Source organism: Ictidomys tridecemlineatus, chromosome 1 (assembly GCF_052094955.1).
Source record: "Ictidomys tridecemlineatus isolate mIctTri1 chromosome 1, mIctTri1.hap1, whole genome shotgun sequence".
Taxonomy (NCBI): domain Eukaryota; kingdom Metazoa; phylum Chordata; class Mammalia; order Rodentia; family Sciuridae; genus Ictidomys; species Ictidomys tridecemlineatus.
In genome coordinates, this window is record NC_135477.1 from 1791617 (window position 1) to 1815990 (window position 24374).

Consider the following 24374-nt stretch of genomic DNA (forward strand, 5'->3'; position numbering starts at 1 on the left):
TTATAGAAATCAGTCTCTCAAGGTTCTTCCTCGTGGACAGAACAGTGCATAGCTTAGGAAGATTGTGAGGACTTCCAGGCCTAGGAGAAGCCTTAAGGCCCAGTTTATCCTAAAGGTGATTTATCCCCTGGCAGAGGGTGAGTGAGCGGGCAGACTCCCTGCTCTCTTCTCAGCTTGCATGCTTCCAGATAATTGGATGTGATTTCATTTTTTCCCCAAAGAATTAGTAGAAATAAGAAAGAAATGAACTTGTTAAAGGCCATGCATGATGGCTCTCCCTTTTCTATCATCTGGACATCAGCCGGGTCTGAGCAAAAGCAGGGTTCTCTGCCATCTCCAGGCCTGGGGGCCTGGGAGTGAAGGACAGGATCCTGCATTGCCTGCCGGAGGTCCATGCTCCCTTTCCCTCTGTTAACAGGACCCTCATTTCATGCTTATAATAGAGAGCTGAGCCTTAAATCGGCCCAACCCCACTGGAAAGGCCTCATTAGTTTAAATTTATGCCCATGATATTCTATCTCCCACCAACTTTACCCTGGTGGACCTTGGACTATTCTCTGCAGATAGACGAGAGAATACAAAATTGTATGTAGTTGTAAAAACATTTTTTTGTCCACAAATTAATTTTATTCTATAATTTGCAAACTGGTTATTGTTTTTCTCCTCCAGTACCCATATTTTCCCTCCCTTCTTCCCTCCCTCTATTCCCCTTTCTCTATTCTACTGGTCTGCCTTTCACTTATTTTTCTATTTTTACTGTTTTGGGAGGGGGTACCAGGGATTATACTCAGGAATACTTGACCACTGAGCCACATCCCCAGCCCTATTTTGAATTTTATTTAGAGACAGGGTCTTGCTGAGTTGCTTAGTGCCTCACTTGTGCTAAGGCTGGCTTTGAACTTGTGATCCTCCTGCCTCAGCCTCCTGCACTGCTGGGATTACACCTGTAATCTGTTTATTTCTACTTGGTGCCTTATAGATATCCATAAAGGTGGAGGTCGTGGTATGCTATGCCATACACACAGTATGATTTTGTCATGTTCATTGGCATTACCCCCTTTCCTGTCTCTCTCACCTTGAACTCCTTCGACTCCACTGATTTCCCTCTGACTTCTTGATATCTGACCGCCCTTTCCACACCTTATTTTGCTCTAGTTCCAGCATATGAGAGAGAACATCCAACCCTGGGTTTTCTGAGTCTGGCTTCTTTCACTCAGCAGGATGTTCTCTCATTCCGTCAATCTACTAGCAAATGCCACAACTGCATTCTTCTCGTGGCTAAGTGAAACTCCATGTGAATATATACAAACATTTTCTTGATCCATTCATCTGCTGGCCCCTGGGCTGGATCCACAACTTGGCTACTGTGAATTGCACTGCTAAATCATTAATGGGGCTGCCTCACTATAGTATGCTGATTTTAATTCTTTGTGGATAAATACTGAAGAGTGGGACAGCTGGGTCATTTGGTTTGATTCCTAGCTTTTAGCGGAATCTCCGTACTGCTTTCCAGAGTGGTTGGACTAATTTGCAGTCTCACCAACCTTGTACCTTTCCCCCATATTCTCACCAGCATTCATTATTAATTGCATTCTTGACCTTGCCATTCTGACTGGAGTGAGATGGAATTTCAATGTAGTTTTAATTTGAACTTCCCTGATGGCTAGAGATGTCAAACATTTTTCATATATTTTTGGCCATTTGTGTTTCTTCTTTTGAAAAGTGTCTGTTTAGTTCTTCTGCCCATTTATTAATTGGGCCATTTGTTTTTTGGTGTTAAAATTTTTGACTTCGTTACATATTGTGGATATTCGTCTTCTATGGAGGAACAGGCAAAGATCTCCCATTCTGCAGGCTCTCTCTCTACACTCTGTTTCCTTTGTTGTGTAGATGTGTTTTTAGTCTGATGGCCTTCCACTTGTTGATTTTTTAAAATTTTATTTCTTGAGCTTTAGGGGTCTTGTTAAGGAAGCCAGTGCCTATACCAATATGTTGAAGTGTTGACCCTGAGTTTTTCTTCTACCAGTTGCAAAGTTTCTGTTCTAACTCCTACAACTTCCATCCACTTTAATTTGTCTTTCATGCAGGATGAAAAAAAAGGATCTAGTTTCTCCTTTTACATAAGGATATCCAGTTTTCCCAGCACCATTTGTTAAAATGATCATCTTTTCCCTTGCATATCAGATGACTGTCCCAACATGGGGCTTGTCTCTACATTTCTATTCTAGTCCCTTGGTTTCATGTCTGCATGGTGTTGCTGTTTTTGCTACTATATCTCCGTAATAGAATTTAAGATATATCGTGCTGTGTCCTGCATTGTTCTTCTTGCTAAATAGGGTTGCTTTGGCTCTTCTGGATCTGTTATTCTTCCAAATTAATTGTATAACTGTTTTTTTTTCCTAGTACTGTGAAGAATGTCATTGGTATTCAGAAAGGGGATTGCACTGAGTCTGTATATACCTCTTTTGGTATTATGAACATTTTGACAATATTAATTCTGCTGTACAACAACATGGGAGGTCTTTCCATCTTCTAAGGTCTTCTTCAATTTATTTCTTCAGTGTTTCATAATATTCATTGTGGGGGTCTTTACCTCTTTTCTTATATTAATTCCCAAGTATTTTATTAGGTCATTGTGAATGGGATAGTTTTCCTAATTTACTTTTCAGAAGATTCATTATAGGGGTATTATATTCATAAGTTATTGATTCATTAATGTTGATATTGCATTCTGCTACTTTCCTGCAAAGTCTTCTGGTGGAATTTTTTGCATCTTGTAGACATAGGATCATATCACCAATAGACAGAGGTAATTTGACCTCTTCTTTTCCTTTTTGGATCCCTTGACCTTCCTTCTTTTGCCTGATTGTTCTGAGTCGAGTTTCAAGGGCTATGTTGAAGAGGAGTGGCGAGAGTGGACATCCTTGTCTTGTTCCTGAGTTTAAAGGAAATGTTTCAGGTTTTCTCTGTTCAGTATGATGTTGGCCTTGGGTCTGTTTTCTACCACCTGGTTATAAAACTATTTTTAATATTACCTCCTCTTATAAATAGAGGAAGAGATGGTCTTAAAGCATTATTTTTTGTTTAGATGATTCTTAAAGATATGCAAATGACCATGACCTCAACTTTCAATGTCCAGTTGCCAGGGTAGAATTGGTCCTGAAGAGCATAATTTCTATTTCCTAAAATTCATCTGGAGAGTTTTGCAGCCAAACAATTAGGGCAGAAGTTGTTTCTGGAGGATTAATTAATGATGAGGGAGCTGAGTGGATGACCTCCAGCCAGTGTGGCACCATCCTGACGGTCATTCATCACGACTCATCGAGTGCTTTGACCCTCATTATTGCAACACGCTCTGAGGAGACTGTGATAAGCTCTTGGTGGAGAATTTTGCTTTCACATTTTGTTCATCTATGAATCATTCCAGATTTCAGGCTATTAATTCTGGTTTCTAGTCTGAAATGCCGCAATTAAGCATTCCAGTTGACCCCCATTATTTTTCAAGAGACAAATGGAATAAGTGGATTTTATAGATGTCCACTAAATGGACTGCTGTTGGGTTTGCACAGTGTGTGGATGGGCAGCACATGGTATTAGGAAGTCTATGGGTGGGATCCAGAACTGCCCAGAGCACTAAGCTGCTCATCACCCAGCAGATTAGGGAAGAAGCCACTTGTTCATTCTGTTAGCATTGCTGAGGGATTCAAGGGAAGGCCTGAATTATTTTCTAATTACCTTGCAATGCATCCAGATTTTTTATGGCTCTGTAGCTTTGCTGTTAGTTGAGAATAAATGCCTGTTGAACTAAAGTGAAATGAGAAGCACCAGGCTTCACCCCAAGCCCATCCATTACATGCCCTGCCATTCTTGGGGAGATTACCAGCTCTTCACTGTGGTGGTCCTGGCCTTGGTCTTCCCACCAGCTCTACTCCTGAAACCTCTCCGAGGTCCTCCGCCTTCCCAGGCAGCTGCGGAGCCTCTCTCCCTGCAGTCTGGCTGGGGTACCGCGGCCTCAGCGTCTTGCAGCCCTGCCTGCCCTGTCCACCGAGTGCATACCAACTCTGTGCTGGGAGCCCCTACAGCCAGTGGGAAACAGCAGAGGCGATTGGATATTGGGAGCTGGGCTCTTCCTCTGGGGGACAAGAAGAAGCAGGGAGAAATGGGCAGTGGAAGCCCCACCCCTGCATTTTCAGTACCTCTGATGGCTTGGCCAAGTAGGGTAGAGGATTGGGAAGAGAACTGAAGAAGTGAGTGTCCTCTGGCCAGGAGAGTGGAGGGACACGGACAGCAAGGAGCTCCCATGTGTGGCTGCAGGTGAGTGCCATGGTATTGGATACCAATTGCTGCCATAACAAATCATCTCCAAAAAGGAGGTTTCAAACGAGACACACGGCCAGCTTCCAGGTAGAGAGGGTGGAGTCCATGGGAGTCCCCGGGCCTGGGCAGGCCGTGCTCCTAGGCTCTGGGGAGGATCCCCACCCCACTCTTCCTGCTTCTAGAGGCACCTCCTCCAGCTTCAGCTTAGCACCCTGGCATCTCATGTCTGACTTGCATCCTCTCCTATTCTCCCACGGGTCCACCTGGGTGGTGGGGAGGGTCTCCCATCCTAAGGCGAGCTGGAGCAAACTGGACTCCCCCTACCAAACACTGGACAGATCAGGTTCCAGGTTGGGACGCCCATGTTCTGAGAGGCACTATTCTGTGCCCCACGGTCTTTATGCCCATTGTAAAGAAGACAGAATTGAGGAACAGGGATTAATCAAGTTGCCAAGGTCAGGCCTCTATCCCTGTGAACTGGGCTTTTCACCCCAAATCGGTCTGAGAAGGAGGCCTGGCCAGGCCTGCTGTGGGCTGCCCCATGCCCCCTCCCCTCCTCCCCTGCCTGAGGTACAGTCAGGAGGCTCCTGAGCTTTGATTGTTCGGCAAACATTTCAGTTGTTGATATTCAGGACGAATGTGGTTCATGATGACGTTTATTCCACCAAGCAGGGTATACAACTGGCCTGTGGGTAAACACAGCTGCGGTTAGTGAATGGTCATTTGTCCAAGTATTAATTGGTCCAGACAGCATGCACTGGGTCTGCACATCATAATGGGACCAGGTGGCCCTGGCGCCGAGCCGGACCCAGAGCCACCGAGATACACATGTTGAGCTTTCATAAGCCAAGGTGCTTCCTGGAGTCCAGGGACTCAGGTGGGTGTGGGAGGTGCTCCCCCCACACAGCACGATCACCCCACCCTGAGGGAGGCGTCCTTTGAGAGGGAGCTGCAGTCAGTATGGTCACCTCCTGCCACCCAGGGTCAAGCCTGCTCTTGGCACAGTGAGCGCCTTGTTTACCAAGTTGCATTTCGGTGGCCGCATTGGTCAGCCTCTCTATGTGACATGCCAGGTGAATGGCAAGGGGCAGGTGATCCCTGGGAGGCTCCCCGTTGACAGAGGCAGGAAGCAGAGGGTGGTGCTCTTGTTGAACTCCTGTGGGATCCTCCAGGCAGCTCCTGTTAGGGAAGGGACGAGCCTGGGTGCTGGGCGCTGCTGGGCCTTAGCTTGCACCCCTGTCACGAGCCTGTCAGCTGTTTGGCCTCCACAAGGGAGGCTGATGGACAGGGCAGGGGCTGAGCCAGGCTCTAGCACTGCACTTTCTCACCTCCTGGAGGCCTCGTCACCCTCTGTGCCTTGGGCCCCTGACTGTCACACAGGAGGGCTGGAGCAGCACTTTCCAGAGGAAAGAAGTGGGGAGGGGGGACACAGTTCCCTCCTAAGTCCTAGGGACTCTGGTGACCTGCCCTGGGCCTAGCACAGGCCTCCAGCTAAGAGCATTTGTGGGCAGGAAGCCACGTGCCCTGGGGCCATGGCACTCCGGCAGGCCCTCCCAGCAGTGCTCAGCCACCCCATGGGACTGCCCCAGGTCGGGAGGGGATGGGAGAAGGCCTGATGTCTTGTTCCTCTGAGCGACCTGATGCTGCTCTGGTTGAAGTCGCTTGGCCAAAGTCTCTCCCTGCTGGTCTCTGCAGTCAGCCCCAGAGCTCCCAGCAGTTCACATCCTGCAGCCAGCTCGCTCCAGGGTGCGCCTCTGCGGGGGACAGCTGCTTCCTGAAGCCAAGGCAGGGACTGAAGTGGGGTGTGAGCATGCCTGGCAGGCCCGTGTGGGTGCTGGGCAGCGTTGCCACCTCCTGGAACACCCACCCTGAAGGGAGGGACTGGAGGTTCTGTCCAATGCCTGGGTGAGAGTGCTGCGCTCCAGGCAGGTGGTGCCAGGACAGACTCCCTTGTCCTCACCACGTGGTGGTCACCTGGTCCCTTGGGTTAGGGTTAGGGTCAGAGGCCTCACCCACAACTCCTGAGACTTAAGTCAGTTTTAGCAGGGATTCCCACCCCACCTTAAGGCCAGACATGACAGGTGTCCACACTTCTCCTCCCAGCAGGGAAGACCCGGGCTCACAGGCTGGGGACTTCCCCATCAACCTCACTCCATGAACTCGGTGACTTAGAAGCACACGCACTTATACTCACGTTTTGTAAGTGCATCTATTGTGTGATTGGGCCTTACTGGCGTTGCCGAATCAAAAGGTACATGCATCTTACACGTCTGTGACAAGTAGCAGCACATCTTCCTTCGAAGGGACGATCTGTTCCCACTCCCACGGACTCGTTCTGTGTCAGTGCCGTCAGTCATCAAAACTTAATTCCAAAAGACATTCTTTGTTTCAATTGGCCTTTCTTTAATTTTGAGCAAAATGGAATCGTTTTTCCCAGGTTTGCGACCCTCGTCTGTTCTGTCTTCCTGGGAAGCACTTCAGCTATCGTCTTCCTTATTGAGTTATGTGGGCTCTTGTAAATCAAGGTGTCAGTGGGCTTCGGCTGGAATAGTCTTCTAATATTTGCCCTTGTCTTTTCATTTTCTTTTGGCATAAGATGAGTCATTCCTGTGTTTCTCTTATTATGGTAAAAATTCCCAACATGAATCTCACCATTTGGCCAGTTTTAAGTGTATTCTTCAGTGGCATCAAGTATGTCCACGATGTGGTCTGTCATCACATGGTGACAGACCAGAGTCTCCCGAGGACTGGGCGTGAGCTCCCTGTGCCCCACTCCTCTGGGCCCTGGCAGCCCTGTGTCTGGGACCCACCGATATTTTCTTGGTGTGTCTTCCTCGCTGTGTTGACGGGGTCTTTTGAGAGGTGACTTTTTCATTTTGGTCAAGTCCAGTGCATCGGTGTCTTGTTGGCTGTTACGGCGTCACATTTAGGAAATCGTCTGCCCAGGGTGGGGCAGCTTCCCCTTCTCTTGGAGGAGGCGTGACGTCTCAGCCCCTTGCTTCTGAGCGCGGGCTCCCTCTGGGGGGTCTCTGTTAAACCCTCCTCAGGCCCTGGCTGATTGGCTGGTCTGTACTGTTCAGAGGACCTTCTTCTCGTGGCCTGGTCACACTCTTCCTGTCCCTCCCTGTGGTCAGCAGGACACCACCTCCTCCGCTCTCTTCACTGTGCAGAGGCCACCTGAGGGCTCCTCTCGCCTGACGCCCATTGGTCTTCTGCTTTTAAATGTAGACAAGCTGCAGATACTTTCCTTTATGGTTTCTGAATTGTGTGTCCAGAGGCAAAGCCCCCCACCCGCGCTGAGATCATTCCATCTCAACCCGACCACAGTACGCACAGTCCTCTTGATAACAGCGGTGTGAGTGTGCGGCTCCGTTCTTCCCAGTTTAAGGATTTCTGTGTTTCCCATCTGCCTTCCCTGGAGCACAGTCCGGCTTAGGATTATTGAGTCATGTGGGCCCTTGTAAACCAAGGTGTCAGTGGGCTCTGTGTCCCTCCCACAGTTGACCTTTCCATTCGCCTTCATCTCCCTCCTCATCTGCCTGGAAGATGAATGGATAAGCCCCTCCCCCCCCAAATCTGATCATTCTTCAGAATCGAGCCAGGATTTCACACCTCTGGCACCTAGGCAGGACGCAGGCCTGGGGAAAGGTCTGCACAGCATGAAGTGTGGACACAGCCGGGGGCAGAGTCAGGTCACACTGCTCCAGGTGAGAGGGACAGAGGGCCACCAAGAGCCTGGGAAGGCCTGTGGGCTCTGCTGGGGCCCGAGCGCCGTCCTCACCTGCTGCCCTGTAAGAAGCCTGGGTCCTGAGCCAGCTGCATTTGGAAGGACCACCCTCCCTGTGCGGGTCCCTGTCCTAGTGGAGACTGCACACCAGGAAACGTACAACTGCTGGCCTTGCTGGAGGAGGAGGGCTGGCTGGCCCACAGCCAGGTTTTGCTTGGGAAGCAGTTGGGGTCCCCTGGGAGGGTGACCATGTGGCTGTGTGCATGGCAGGAAGGAGGGGGTGTGGGCAGGCTGTTGGTGAAACGAGGCCACTGAAGGGTAAGCAGCCAGGGCTCAGGTAGGCCATGAGCCCCCAGAGCCCGACCCCGCTCTCACCCACAGCCCTGTACACCCCACAGCAGAGCACAGCTCTCATGAGCCGAGCCTAGAATGGGTCACTGTTGAGAGCCACAGCCGAGCTGGGATGGCGCCTGGCATTTTGCCTGTACTTTTGAGTTCTCGCGGAGTTCCCGTTGAGTTCCGGTTGAGCTCTGGCAGGGATTCCTGGGGAGTTGGCGTTGGTTGGTGAAGTTCCGGTGGAGGGAGTTCCCGGTGGTGGGTGGTGTGTCCTGGAGAAAGCCGCGTGGGTGGCGTTCGGGGGAGTTTGGAAATAAAGTTTGTTCCTGCTCGAGTGGCTCGTGATTTGTGCCGGGCCAGAGGGCGGCAGGTCACAGTAGGATTTGGTGGGAAGTGAGTGGTCGGGGTGTCAGAGAAGACGCGCAGGTCAGGCAGCACGGAGTCACCCCTCCCAAGGGTGCACTCATGTGAGCTTCCCGGGAAGGAGGTCGGAGCTCTGGGGCACCACGAGGCAGCTGCTGAGTGTCCTTCATTAGCCAGTGGACGGGAGGTGGCTGGGCTGGCGGTTCCCTTACCACCTGGACAGGAGACAGAGGAGTGGGAGGGAGGCTCCTCCTGGGGCCGGGCCCAGGGTCAGGTGTTGTCCACCCTGGACATGCCACCCCCCTGGAAAGTGCAGCAGCCTCTAAATGGAACCAGCTGAAAAGGGCCTCTCTTCGGTCGGCAGAGTGAGGCTCCTCTTCTGCTGAGACATGGCAATGTGCCCCTGGGAGGAGAAGGCTAGCTGCTGGGTCGGAGTCCGCCTCTGTCTGTTTCCTCGGTTTCCAGAGGAGCTGCTGGTGTGCCGAGCACTGAGTCTGAGCCTCCAGCCTCATTGATTTGATTTTCTTTCAGCTGATAGCAGCGATGGATCCAGTTCGGAAGATGGCAGGGAATACCAAAGTGTGAAAACCAAGAGGAATCGGTAGGTGGCAGTGTCCTTTCCTAGTGGGGCTTCCCTAATGGGGACTTGGGTGGTGTGCAGAGAGATCTCTTTGACTGCAAATGAAGGATGGCAAGAGAGTTTGGGGTCTGTCCTGGAGCCTGCTCTGGGCACCTCACAGAGGCTCTGGCTTCTGAGACACTGTGGGCAGTCTTGGTCCATCCCGTCCTCCCAGGGCCACTTCCAACCCCGCCTGTGCTTCAGGAGTGGAGGGAGTGGTCAGGGTGGGCCAGGCGCTGAGCAGCAGGCGAGGCTCTGGTGGGCATCGTGGAATGACACTCCAGCCCCGTGCCTTACCGGCTGAGTGACTCTGGGCAGTTGGTCCAGCCTGGTCCCAGGGGCCCCATCTGTAATGGGACTGCAGGGTTGAGAAATGCCGGTGGCACTCGGTGACGGGATCCATCCCAGCTGGCCCGTTGTCCATAGCTGTAGGACCGGTCTTTCCTCCCAGCAGGCGTGGCTCTTCCTGGCCCCTCCTACAGGGCAGCTGGCCAGCCTTTCTTCGTACAGTGAGCTCCACATCAAAGGCGAAGTTGGGGAAGTTGGGGAGCACGTGTCTAAGCTCCCCGTGTGGCCCACAGAGGGAGGCGGCTGTGGCCTGCACGACGTCCTGGTGACTCCAGAAGGTGCCTCGGGGCGCCCTCATAGGCTGCTTGGTCATGGGTGGCCGCGGAGCCTGGGTCTCCTGCAGTGGACGCGTCCACACGAGCACTGTTCCTCTACCCGCCCCCTTCATGAGAACCACCGCCCAGGCCTGCAGCGCGGATCCTGAGGCAGTGGCCGAGCGTGGCACTGTGGCACTTCCTTCTCTTAGAAGTGTGCTTCGGAAGCTGCTCTTTGCTGTGACCAACACTTGTGCTAGCCAAGGAAGCAGGGGATGCTGTCCGTGCCTCTGCCACCTCCTCGGCCCTTCCTCCTGGGAGGTTCTAGTAGAGGATGGAGGACACTAATGTGACCAAGTGCCGCTGCTCTGACAAGTGGGGGTTCAAGGTACTCAAGGGTACCCCAGGTTGGATAGGAACAAGACCTGCATTCTGTGATAAGCAGACACCACAGACTTTCTAGAACAAAGAAGGGCAGGATAAGCACAGTCCTCCCCAACTCAAGGAGGGGTCTGGCAGGAGGTGGGAACCTCCTCTTCTCCCTGGACTCCTGCTGCCTCACCTTCAGCAGCCTGGAGCCAGCGACTGCGGTCGGGAGGATACCAGGGCAGCCATGCAGCAGAAACCAGTCCACGTGGCCCCAGGGTGGGCCTTCTGCCCACCTCAGGGCCTATTTTCCTGCTGCCCCAAATCTCCTTAGAAGGCTGCTTCTAGGGGTCAACGTTGGGTGGCCACCGGTAGTGGACACATGGGGTCTCTGATGGTGGCAAAGGTCCGGGAAGCGGGGGGTGGGGGGGTTGCCTCTTGGCCCCAGGGCCACACTGTGGACACTGGCCAAGCCAGCCCTGCTGTCTGTGCACACGCATGCTGAGTTTGAAAGGCGTTGGTTGTGTTCCGTGTTGGGCAAGCTGACCTGTCCATCAAGGAACGTGCCTGTGGAGTCTGCTGGAATCAGTCTGTTTGGCCCTTTTGGTATAAATAATAGAATTTTCCTCATCAAAAAGCGCTTAAAATCTCCTTCAAGGTGGGACTATTCAGCAGCTATTTTATGATATTTGAGGGAAAAAAAGGAGTAAATCTGAGGAGAGGGCTCTGGAAGTAGTCTGCCCCCTGGTTTCTTAGGAACCCTGGCACAACCTGGGCATGTTCAGGGCCTTCGTATGCAAATGAGCAGAGTGGATTGGGCCAGTAATTGAGGCCCAAATGGCACTTTTCCTGAACTTCCCTTGGAGAGGAGAGTGTCACAATGACAAGCTGTCCACTCCCTGGCCAGGGCCATGAGGGAAAGCGCCTGCTCACTGCTGGGCAGATGTGCTCATGGCAGGGCCACCCCCTCCCTGCCACCAGAAAGGTGGCTGATTGTTGCTGGTCCCCTTTCTGTGGGTGCCGGGAGGTCCTGGAGGTTCTGATGTGCACCTCTTCATAGCTTGTTTCTGCTTCTCGAGTTTATTTTAAGGAGTTGGGATTTTTTTTCAAATAGTCGGATTGTCTTAGGGATTCAGCTAAAGTATGTCATGTGTTTAAAAAACCAGAATGAAAGCATCCACAGACAGACACCCTGGAGAATTCCCAGGATGTGCGTGTCTTCTAGCCCCCCACCCCTGGAGGCAGGGTGGCCTCAGGAGCTGGATTCCTGCTCTGCTGGAGAGTTGAATGGCTCTGATGTGTCCTCAGTTATCATGGCCCAATGACTGAAGTGTTCTTACATTTTCATGGCATTTGGTGTGGATTTCTTGCACTGCAGGAGGCCCGAGGAAACCTCTGGGCTTGGCCTATTGTTTACTCTGGTGGTTGGAGGGGTTTGGCAAAGTCCATCAACGGCTCTGGACGTGCATGGCCAGTGGACTTACCATAGCACGGGTGTCACACTGGTGCTCTCCTGAGGCTGTGCTCAGTTCTGGCTGAAGATCTGAGGGCCTGGGATGGCATCATGTGCCCCTTGTGCCCATGTTCCTGCACTCTCCACATCCCTCTCTATGATCCTACTCTCAGGAAAACAAGTGGCCACAGGACACCTGAAGCTTCTCCTCTGGAAGGATCTGGGACCTAGGGGACGTTCAGGCCACCCTCAAGAGGCAATTCCCACAAGGACTCCCCACCCTCATGCCCAGGCATGACCTTGAGATGCCCTCTAAGGAGCTGTGTGACTGTGATGGAGCTCCCTGTGTTCTGCCCTTCACCTGCATGTGACCTGGGGCAGGGTGGGTCCTTTCAGAGCAAAAGAAGCACATCACATCTAAAGGGCAAATGTGAGAACTTGACGGTAGCTTCCAGTCCTTGTTATGCAAGGCCAAGTCTGGAGACCTGCCACCACCCTGGACGGTCTTGGAGCCAAGCCCACAGCTGCACAGTTCACTGTGGGAGGAGACGCTCCTGTACAGCCAGACCCCTGCTGTCGAGGCAGAGGTGAACAGAGGTCAGCTAGCGTGTCCAGCAGGCAGGAGGCCAGCACACCAGGCCTCTGTTCTCATAGTGAGACGGAGCCTCTCTCCTCCCTGTGTCCTTGATATCTGGAATCCCAGGAAAGTTAACTATTGAGAAAGTGGGAACGTTTGGAAATCCTATAAAGTAAGTGCACTCTAAATGAAGATCGTTATAAACTTATGTCTCTAACTTGTGGCTGGATAACGGCAGAGTTACTGGTATCCCAATCTTTGCACAGGGGTCTGGTTGAATTCTCTGGGGACCCCTGCACTAAGACCGGGATACGAGATAGGAGGGTGCACCGGGTCTTCCTGGTCCTTAACGCGCATGGAGAAAAGCATGAAGCTCCACTTGCCTCCTAGGTCATCCTGGGTAGTCAAATCAGTTCTGTAAAGAAACCTGTGGTTGTCTACGTGGTATGGAGCCTGGCCATATGTCATCAGGGCATGTTGTATGGGGCCTTCCTTTGATCTGTCTGTGGGAAGACTGAGTGGAAGCAGCCATTTGTCAGGGGGTTGGATGTGTCTTCTTAGGCTGAAATGTGGAAGACATTCCCAGGTGCTTATTCTCTGCAAAAAGGACCCTGAACCTTAGCATTTCTGAGAGGGGAGACCCGAAGTCAGCAAGCGGGTCTTAAGCTGGGGACGAGGACTCGGCACACATCTAGCAGACGCTGCAGAAAAGGGCCCAACGTGACGACAAGGGAATGGGTGGCCAACGAAGGAGCAGTGGTCGCTTTGCCTATCGTTGAGTGTTTATTAAGGGAGAGTTCACTGGGAACCTGGCGCCATATGCTTCCCTCTCCCGCCCGCCTCTCAGCCTCAACCACTGGAGAGGCAGGTGCTGTCCACTGTCCCCCAAACTGTCTTAAACCGATCGCAGATATCATGTGAGTACCACTTGTAAATATCTTAGGATAATGACTGAAATATAAGGATTGAAAAACGTAAGCGTGGTAAAACCGTGATTCTCAGATGTGCCCCTTGCTCCCATTTCCTGGAAGGCTCCGTTTCTCTGGATTCTGTATCTCAAGCCAGTTTCCACACGAGGTCCGTGGCTGCCCTCTGCAGATTTTCCTCCCTCCATCCACGCGTTTCTTCATTTGTTCTGTAACAAGTGGTTTCTTCTCCTGTGGAGTTTTTCCAGTTTGGAGCTTATCATTGTCCCCGTCTCTGGCTTGCTCACCGTGTTCTTGGGTCCCTGTTGTTCCTCCCTGGTAAACAAAGCTTGGCTCTTGTTTTGGCGAGAACGCTTGGCAGTGGTGCGGCGATCCCTCCGTCCTGCCTGTCGCCTCTTGGCCATCTGTCTTTTTGTGTTGTGAGCAGGTGACTTGTCTGATCCATTATTTCCCTAGGGGCTGCTAACTGGAACCTCTCCGTTCTTCATTTCGTTGACACAGAGGAGCATGAACACTTCCACAGAGAGACTTCTCCCCGCAGACCGTCTGCTGCCCCTGGCGGTGGCTTGAGCAGAACACGGGACACATGTTCAACTCTCCCTGTGCCATCGACTTAAGAGCAGGGTACTGGCTCCCGAGCCTCCTGGGGCAGTGACCATCCACGGACTCCACAGGGTGCTGCGTGGCCACGGTGGTCCCCAGCTCTCCCTCACCACCCCGTGGTCAGCTGTCATCTGCTGTTTTAAAAGACAGTAACAGAGCACGTGCCACTCTTGGTGGTGGATGGCCAAGGCACAGGAGCGACGTGTTCCTTGTCATAGCGTAGCGGGTGTCTCCTGATAGGAGGACAGTTGTCAGGGTGTTGTCCACTGCTCTGCTCCCAGGTGGCCGCTCCTCTCCGCGGGATTCCAGGCCGCCTGGCTCTTCCCTCCTATGGCGCCACTCTCTGTGCCCCTGGTCACATGTCCCTTCCTGCGTCCTTGTTGCCCTGCTCCTCCTCTCCAGGGGCACCATGACATTCACTCCCTCTTGCTCCTCTTGCTTCACTTTCATTTCTTATTCGTCCCTTTTTTTCTAATTATGTCCTGGATTTTCTCACACCTTTTTTTCCCCTCTCTCATCCTTGTTTGTATCTAATATCTTTTTCTCTCTCAGTTTTTCTGTTCTGTATATGCTCTTATTTTATGTCATTTGTCATTTGTTTTAAGATTTAGCTCATTCTCAAACAGTTAAAACTTCCACCAGACTTCGTCACGTCTTTTTGCCTTGAGGCCACTGCCGTGGACACAGCCCTGTGTCCCCTGGTCTCCTTAAGCTCAGCGTGGTTGTAGGTGGTGTTGGACCGCGGTCCTTTGCTGACCCGTGCTGAAGTGAGATGCTGATGAGGCAGGGGCCTGGCAGGGTGCTCCTGGATTCTTGGCTCTGCACAGCCCCTGGCCTGGGGCGAGGTGCTGTCTGGAGCTAGGTCCTCTCTGCTGCACAGCCTCACCTGGCCTGGTCATTTCTGTGTAATTCAGGTTGTGCTCACCCCAGTTTCTCTGTAGTGCCAGTTATCACCTGAAGGGAGCGCTCAAGGGCCCAGATCCCATGCTTCATCCTCCCTGGCCCCCTGGCTGCCCTGCCGTTTGGATCCTGGAAGGCATCGCGATGAGCTGCTCCGTGGCCGAGGCCCAAGGGCTACCTGTAACCTGGGGACTGCACCTACCCACGCTGCAGGCTCCCTGTGCTTGGGGCCACAGGAGGTGCCCCTGCCCTCTCCAGCTCCTTGGTGGTTGCCAGCGCCTGCTGGTCCCTGGTGGCCCGTGGTCTGGCTGCACCTGCTCAGAGTCCGAGTTCTTGGGGACGCCTCCCTCAGTCCTCAGTTTGTGCAGATGTCCTCCAAGGGCCTTTGGTCTTACAGCGCCATCTGTTTTTGTGTGTGGGTCTGGGGAGATGGGACCCTTCCCTCGGCCTTTGCTTCACTTAGTGTCACAAGTTTTGTTGTTGAGTTTTAGAATTCCCAGAGCCTGTGTCCTGAGATGCACATGACTGTGCTAATCTCTTTTCTCTCGGAAAGTATGCTTGCTGCTGCTGCTGCTGCTACTGCTGCTGCTGCCGCTGGCTTTGTTTTAAGTGATCAATCAGCTGCTGTCAGCCCTGCCCCAGACGCTCAAGCCAGAGGCAGCTCCCACTCCCCCTGGCCAAGACTCCCCCCGGGCTGGGGGCTGTGGTGTTCTGAGCATGCTCTGGAACCCTTGCAGAAGAAGAAGGCTGGCGGCCAGCCCACATCCCTGTGCTGTGGGTGGGTGGCAGGTGACAGGAGATAGCTCCCTGGATCTACCCCTGTGTGTTCCCAGGTGAGGAGCTGCAGGGGTCACAGGTGCAAAAATACATCCCTGGGCGGTGCTGGAAGACCTCCCAACTCCTGGGCAAACACTCCAGATTGGCCAAGCCAAGCCCTGAAGCAAGGCAGACCAGCTCCTGGAAGAGACGCGCTGTGAAGCAGGTGCTGGAGCCAGGGCCACTGCCCCAAGAGCACCAGAGCCGACCTCTCCTCGTGGCTCAGGGAGCACGGGGCGGGCTCCCTGCTCGCTGGGTTCTACCCAGTCTGAAAGGGGCCACCTGCCACCAGTAGCAGAGCACCGTGCGTCACGCCAGGGCACCCTGAGAGCAGGTGAAGTGACAAGAGCCTCCAGAGCCTTTGCTAGCTGGGCCACAGAGCCCAGGACAGCAGTGGCTCCTGACCGTGGTGGTGCCCCCATTCTGTGCCCTCTGCCTAGCGTGGCCCGTGGCACATCTTAGTTTCCATCAGCATGTGGGGAACGAGGCAGAGGGAGGGATGAGGATGACCAATGACGCATGGGGAGTCATCCACCCACAAGGGCCTGCCTGACCTGGCAGAGCTGAGAAGGGGTTTGGTGACCACTGAGGACCATCTTGGCAAGTGCTTTCAGTGCCAGAGGACCACCCATATCGAGGTCCAGGGGCTGGGATCACTGCAGAGCTACAGTGGGTGGGGAGAGCAGGGGGTGGTGGATGGCCCTCAGTCAGTTGAGCAGGGTAGGCCACTGTGAGGCTGAGGCCAGGGGACAAGCACCTGGCACCAGTGGAGGCTCAGCCCAGGCCTACTCCTCTGGGTGGCCGGAGTCCCTGCTCCCCGCAGCCTGTACACAGGCAGCCTTGCCTCTGAGTATGGTCAGGGGATGGCCATTCCTGCCGAGCTCAGAGGACTCTTTGCACCATCCCCTCTTGGGGCCCGTGCCAAGGCCCCACAGTCAGGTCTTGCCCAAGGCCATGATCCAACCTGGGAGACATCTGTCCTGGTGCGGTCCTTGGCTTTAGACCCCACCTGAGCAGGACAGTGTGGGAGGGCTGACACTCCTGTGCTCACTGCTGCCCAGGGTCCCAGTGTCCCTGACTGGTGTGACAGCCTGTTTATAGCTGCCAGGCACATGCTTCTGCACCACAGTGTTGAGCCGAGAACCAGAGAACGCAGATCTTTCAGAGTGTGTTGCATCTTAAGATCATTTTTTATAACACATGGTAGGATGTCTGAGGCCCCGTGGCAAAAAGATTCATAGAAATTTTGATTCCTGTAGAATTGTGTATTACGTCTAACACCAGACATAACACCAGAGTCACAGGAGGTGCTGTTTCGATGATGAATTCCCAGTCCTATTTGCTGGAAGGCATCCATTAAATCAAATAAAAGATGAGACGTCCCCCAGATGAACAGAGGGCTGGAGCCCAGCCTGGGAGGAGCTAGTATGGATGGTCAGAAGCCTCCAGAGACAACGAGGGTGAAGAATCAGCAGCAGCGTCTCTGTTACCATCTCCACCATGGCATCACACCACCACCACCCCCAGCAGCATCATCACCACAATCTCACCACCTCCACCACCAACATCACTACCACCAGCATCACCATGTTACCATCATCCCCACCACCGCCAGAGCAGCAGCATCAACACCATCATCACCCCCACCTCCACCAGCAGCAGTATCACCACAATCTCACCACCTCCACCACCAACATCACTACCACCAACATCACCATGTTACCATCATCCCCACCACTGCCACAGCAACATCATCAACACCATCATTACCCCCACCACCCCCAGCAGCATCATCACCACAATCTCACCACCTCCACCACCAACATCACTACCACCAGCATCACCATGTTACCATCATCCCCACCACCCCCAGCAACATCATCAACACCATCATCACCTCCACCTCCACCAGCAGCATCATCACCACAATCTCACCACCTCCACCACCAACATCACTACCACCAGCATCACCATGTTACCACCATCCCCACCACCGCCAGAGCAGCAGCATCAACACCATCATCACCCCCACCTCCACCAGCAGCAGTATCACCACAATCTCACCACCTCCACCACCAACATCACTACCACCAGCATCACCATGTTACCATCATCCCCACCACCCCCAGCAACATCATCAACACCATCATTACCCCCACCACCCCCAGCAGCATCATCACCACAATCTCACCACCTCCACCACCAACATCACTACCACCAGCATCACCATGTTACCATCATCCCCACCACCGCCAGAGCAGCAGCATCAACACCATCATCACCTCCACCACCCCCAGCAGCATCATCAACACCATCATTACCCCCACCACCCCCAGCAGCATCATCACCACAATCTCACCACCTCCACCACCAACATCACTGCCACCAGCATCACCATGTTACCATCATCCCCACCACCGCCAGAGCAGCAGCATCAACACCATCATCACCCCCACCACCCCCAGCAGCATCATCACCACAATCTCACCACCTCCACCATCACCATCACTACCACCAGCATCACCATGTTACCATCATCCCCACCACCCCCAGAGCAGCAGCATCAACACCATCATCACCCCCACCTCCACCAGCAGCATCATCACCACAATCTCACCACCTCCACCACCAACATCACTACCACCAGCATCACCATGTTACCATCATCCCCACCACCCCCAGAGCAGCAGCATCAACACCATCATCACCCCCACCTCCACCAGCAGCATCATCACCACAATCTCACCACCTCCACCACCAACATCACTACCACCAGCATCACCATGTTACCACCATCCCCACCACCGCCAGAGCAGCAGCATCAACACCATCATCACCCCCACCTCCACCACTGGCCTCATTGTCGTCCCCTGGCCTCAGCACCACCACCCTCACCAGTGCCACTTACAGACCAGCCTCCTGCTAAATAAATTAAATGCAAAATCTCAGTTCAGTGTGTTTGCCAAAAATTGCAAACAAGTATCAGGTGTCCTTATTTCATTTAATTTTTACAAACAAGTCCTAAGTGGTAGGTACTATTAGTATTTCAACTTTCTAGATGAAAAGTACCTGGACAGTGAGTGAAATGAGAAGCCTTGTGTGAGATCTCAGCATCTCCGTGGGAAGGGCAGGCCTGTGGGCTGGAGTCCTCCATTAGCTCCCCGCAGTCGGCCCCCTCCCGTCCCTTCAGAGCAGACCCTTTCTTGTTGTTGTGCCACCGTGGGGGGTGCAGAAGGTGGGCGTGGGAGAGGTCCGTGCACTCGCCCTAGGAGACCTGTTAGGGCTTCCAGCCTGTGCGAGTCCACAGTCCTGCTCTCAGCTCCTGCCTGGTGGGAAGCAGTGGGTGTCAGAGAAGAGAACTCAGGAGTCACATGTCACTTACCTAAATGTGACAACACTTGGGACCTGGAGCTCAGCGGTGTCTAAAATGTCTCTGTGGAAGTTACAAGAAACAAATCAACCACAAAATCTAATCCAACAAGCACCTGTCACGGCTTGTTGGGCACCAAAGACAAAGCCTAGAGCTGTTGATGGCAACCAAACAAGCACTTTGTTGCCCTCAGGGATCTGGCCCTGCGTTACAGGAGGTGGACAGGGGAGAATCTAAGGGAGACCTGGAGGGACACCCTGCTGCAGGAAGACCGTGCCCTGGGAGCTCAGGGGAAAGAATGGCTCAGCCACTGGAAGGGAGGTGCCACCCCCAGGGGAGACAGGCAGGTGGCCAGCTACAAGCTGAGCCAGGGCTTGTGGTGGACAGGGGCAGGAAGAGCACCTGGGGAGAGAGATCCTCGTGACAAAGCACAGAGATGCCCAGAGCTGGGGGAGGAGGGACGAGGGTCCTGTGGATGGGTGAGGATGAGGACAGGAGGAGCCTGTGGCCCTTCTGCCAGGGCTGTGCTGGGAAAACCCAGATGAGGAGTCACAGCTGGGTGCTCGTGGCCTGGACCACTGGGCACCCTGGCCCTATGGCCATGCAAGGGTGCCATACACGGAAGGGAGGCCCCGAGGAGCTGAGGTGAGCAGGGGCATGCAGCAGAGCAACTGGGACTGTAGGCACGTTCCCAAGGAAACCCTGAGGCGGGGTGGCTGCTGGAGTGTGGGGAGGTGACCGTGCCCCTAGACTGGGCTGGAAGGGTCCCATCTTGTGCCTCACACCCAGAAAACCTGGGGCTCCTAGCTTTTGGCCCAGCACCTCCACCTGGACCACAGAAGACACTCAGGGACAACCCTGGTGGGCACCCCACTCTCTCGTCCAAGAGGAAAGAACTTTTCTAAGTTAAACTGCGTCACTCCAAAACCTCTGGGTTGAAGCAGGGGCGGAAGGAATAGCAAAATGAATGACCAGGACACTAATCAGTCACAGATGGACTTCCACAGCTCACAGTCTGATAACAGGGCCCCAAGATTCAGCCTTGTTGCTACCTCAGAAGTCAAAGCACAAACAGGACGGCCAGGCACTGACCTGTGTGGCCTTGCATTGACCTTACAGCATCAGCAGGTCAAAGAAACAAGTGCAGTGACAGAAAACCGCGTCCCTTGCACCCAGCAGAGGCGTCACCTGGGCTGGCGCATGCACCGGCTCTTCAGGGGGTGCTGTCCTTGCCCTGGGCAGCAGCCATCAGTGCACATCCACCAGGTAATGGAGGACTTGAAAACACATCAAGGAGCCTCATCAGGAACCAGCCAGGCCTGAAACGTGTCTGAGAAGACGTCGGCAGACCTCAGCTCCAGGGTCTCAGCCGCAAGGAGCCTTGCGTCCCAGGGCACCTCGGGGCCACTGTGGTGGGACCTGCCGGAGGCGTCTGTCTTTGGCATTTCCTGCTGAACACTTTTATGAACAAGTTGGAAGAAGATTCCAGAGGCCCGTCTATCACATTTATCCAAACTGCAAAGGTCGGGAGGCAGAGCTGAGCGCGTGGAGAGCCAAGACGTGGGAACACTTCTACAGGGTGAACTTCACAGGCTCACACCTGGTCAGAGCCGTGGCGCAGCTAGGCGCTTCAGACCCTATTGTCTGACCGTGAATTTTACTGTGAATAAGGTCTAGAGAGTGGCCGTCGTCAGGCCCAGGTTGTCCTGCAAGTGAGCCTCCCCACAAGGTTCAGGAGCCCTGGGGAGTGGGCCCATGGGGACCTCTGCAGACCTCTCCCCAGAGGCAGGGCTGTCTGCACAAGACGGTGGCATCCCAGCTGTTCTGTCGCAGGCTCAGCCCGAGGCAGACTTTTTCCTCACGTGCCTCTGGGGCAACTCGAACGCCCTCGATTCCTGCGAAGCCTGTCAAATGGTAGTACTGGCGGGAATGCCAACCTAATGCCACATTGGAAACCCTTGCACCCAGCCCCTGAACATGGGGACTTCAGCCCTGGCTCTTGGTGGTGGCTATTTGCTATGGCACGCCACGGCTCAGTCCAGGCCCACCAGACTGCACTCCGGGGGCAGGGCACCCCTGGTTTGGCCAAACCGTCCTTGTGCCCAGCACAGCACAGATGGATGCCACGTACTTGCAGGGAACGCTGAGTGACAAAAGCTGTTGCTTGCGTCTCCAGGGGTGGCTGGTGGCGCTGTCATCTCTTTACCAGGTCAACTATATGGCCCCAGGACACTCTGCAGAAGAATCCAGGGGAAGAGGCCGGGGTGGGGGTTCAGGGGAGATGCCGGTGTCAGTGGTGTGCACACGGGGGCTGAGGGACAGAGTCGGGAGGAACAGACCCTCCGTCTGGGTGGAGACCATCACCATCGTGTCCACACTGAGTGTGGGAAAGAGGGCAAGGAACGTGTGGCTCTGGAGCGAGGAACCCCCGGGGTGTGGTGCCCAGATTTGGGGAACACCTGCATGGGTGGAAGGTCAGCCCAGGCCAACCCTGGACGCGGAGCGTTCCGCTAAGCAGGGTGTGACGTCCTCGCCGCCATCCCCGTGCTGCTGTCAGACCTCCCCCAGGGTCAGCCAGTCCTAGCGGGGCCGTCAGGGAGCCAGACCTGTGCTCAGCGCCTCTCACCCTCCGAGACGCTCGGGGCCCACCCAGCTTTACTTCCAACAAAAAGTATCAGAACTCACTTTTGGCTAAATGTACAAGAATCATTCAGTCCCAGGAATATAAAAACTACGTTCCGCTCATTTGCATTTGCCTCTGCCCTCTTCTAATGGAGCTGGTGGCTGGGCACTCTGGACGCGCCCCGTGGTTCCGCACAGAGTATTTTGTTGAACAAGTGATAATGTGCGATCATTTTTGCACTCACAATGCTCCTCTTAATCTTATTTCAAGTTACAACAATATGAGCCTTGTTTCCACTCTTCTGTTTTTAACTAATGAAAATTTATTACAAAGAAATCCTAATTATACCCTTTTGGAGTGTAGTACAATCGCAAATGCTGGAAATTTCTATTTCAAAATTTCATATCATTGCAGAAGCAGGGCAGGATGTGAGCACTGGGTCTATAAATAAAATCCCCAATGGGCCAGCAACCCTCTGTCTCCCTGTACACTCACTTTGGTTTGATAGGACAAACCAGTAGTCGGTATGACAGCCCTCATACTGTGTGGAGACCCCTCGCTGGACAGAGCTGGGCATTCTCAGCAAACACATTCTCTAAGTACCTGGGTCAGTCGGTGCAGGGAAGAAGCACACTTGGCAGGCTGGGCAACCTGGATCAGCCTGGCCTGGCAGCTGAATGACCATGGGTCCCTGTCCTGCACCCCAGAAGGAAGTGGTGCAGGCTCCACCTGATGCCCATGGCCTGGAGGAGGCCTACCTGGGCCACCTAATCTCATGATGGGGACTGCTCTGTGCATCGCAGGGTGGTCAACATCATCTCCTTCTACATGCCAGAGGCGTTCCTCAGCTGTCTGCAGACATGGCCCCGTCTTTCCAGAGCAGATCCCCCACTGACGGCGCTGTACGAATGTCAGAGAAAACCAGAGCCAGGCAGTGAAGTGGTGATGACGCTGCACTCAGGGCTGCCACGATGGGGGAGATCCCAGCACAGAACAGGGATCAGTTCCAAATCAGCAGGAGCAGCAGGAAATTACAGCCAGGGAGGAGGGTGGAGGTCATGGGCAGAAAACTACCAAGAAGATGCGTCAGTGGTGGGCGGGGTCTGGCAAAGCTAACAGCAGGATAGCTGCTGAAGGCAGGACGGAGTGTCCATACAGCCCCTGGGTGCATCAGTGCACATCCACCCGGGTAATGGAGGACTTGCATCAAGGAACCTCATCGGGAACCATCGAACATTAGGAAACCAGGCCTGAAACATGTCAGGTGGGGAGGACCCTGAAGGACAGCGGGATCGGATGTTGTCCACTTGCACTCAGATTGCACAGTGCAGAGCACGTGGAGGCCAGATTCCAGACTACTGGAAAGCACAGGAGCTGAGTGGGGTGTGGTCCAGGAGAGAAGCCTTGTCCCCAGCCCAGGATCAGAGCAATGGCCTGTGGCTGGAGCTGTCCAGGGAGCCTCCACACCTGCTGCTTCGAACAGTGGCTGCCAGAGGCTGGGCATGGACAGGTGTGCAGCAGGGTCATGTTGCACAGAGGCCCTGCCAGGGTCAGTGTGGCTGCCATGAGGTTGTGCGGGAAGCCAGTGTGGGCTGAGCCTCCGTGACAGGCAGGTGCAGGCTGCAGCCACGAGGACGGGGATGGCGGCTGGTCAGAAGCTGCTCCCAGGCTGGGCCAGGCTGGGGAGGAGGGGAAGCCCGGCCTGAAGGGAGCAGTGTCTGCACTTTGCCCACCGTTTTCTCCCACTCAGCAAGGTTTTCTGGAAGGAGCTGGCAGATTCTTCTAGCATAAGGCACGGAGCCCTGCAGAGGTCTGCCAAGGGCCAGTGGTGCTGAGGCAGCACCTGCTTGTGCAGGGTGGGTGTCTCCCTTCCTTCCAGGACAAGGAGGGCCCCCTGTGAGAGCCTGGGGAAGCTGTGGTGAGCTCCTTGCCTGGTGAGATAGGCCCCCGTGGCAGCCAGCCTCCGGGGCCTTGGCTGCAGCCACCCCTCTCTGCTGGGGACTTCACCAGGGACCCGGCAACGCCCAGCCTCCCTCCTTGTCACTAAGTCTCCCCTTTGGTCCATCTCAGGGCAGAGACTTCTGTTCCAGAAACTCTTTCACTCATCTGTTCAATAAAGAAGGGAACCGGTGGTGAGTGGCAGGTCTCCCCCTCCCCCGTGGTTGAGAGCATCTATGCAGTGACACGGGCACCTCAGCCTCTGTCCTGTGTAGGTGGCAGTCACAGGGACCTGAAGTGAGGGTCTCACTCACAGGCACCCTGTCGGCAGCTCCTGCAGCTCCACTAGCACGCGCCCACCATCCCCCACTGGCGCCCTGGGCTGGGCTTCAGTCTCCATCTCCTGCCCAGAGCAGCCAAGCAGTCTGCAGCCAAGGGCAGAGATCCCCACTCACCTGCTGCCTGCACCAGGCTTTATTGAAAGAGTTTCCAAAGATTCTTTGTTTCAGAGAAGTTTTAAAGCTGCAGTGAAAACCGGCTGGGCCTCCCAGGGCCTGTGTCATTTTTTGCTCTTGTTTCCCTGAAGGACTGAAGGCTGCGGGAGTCCCGGGCCTGAGGAGCCACAGCCAGAGGACAGAGGCACACGGACACCGCCCCCCCAGATTCTGCTGCCCCTGGAGGAGCGCGCGACCCACTTCCGAGACATGCTCCTGGAGAGAGGGGTAAGGACCTGCAGGGCGGGTGCGGGGCCTCAGCCTGGGAGGCTCCTCAGGGACAGCAGCCAGGACCTTGTCCTTGCAGAGCCCATGATTGAGCAGAGTGGCACCTGGGTACTAGA

General features: G+C 54.2%; 1 protein-coding gene across 6 annotated transcripts in view; it reads left to right on the forward strand.

Annotated features, from left to right (window-relative positions):
* Positions 1–24374, forward strand: part of Tcerg1l (transcription elongation regulator 1 like) — a 167936-nt gene that overhangs the window by 126289 nt on the left and 17273 nt on the right. For 4 of the 6 annotated variants that reach the window (XM_078024099.1, XM_021723391.3, XM_078024084.1 and 1 more), the window contains 2 exons: positions 9275–9344; positions 24123–24258. In XM_078024099.1, the coding sequence (XP_077880225.1) occupies positions 9275–9344; positions 24123–24258 (206 nt within the window). The remainder of the gene's footprint in view (positions 1–9274; positions 9345–24122; positions 24259–24374) is intronic. The other 2 variants (XM_078024087.1, XM_078024092.1) reach the window with 1 other exon arrangement.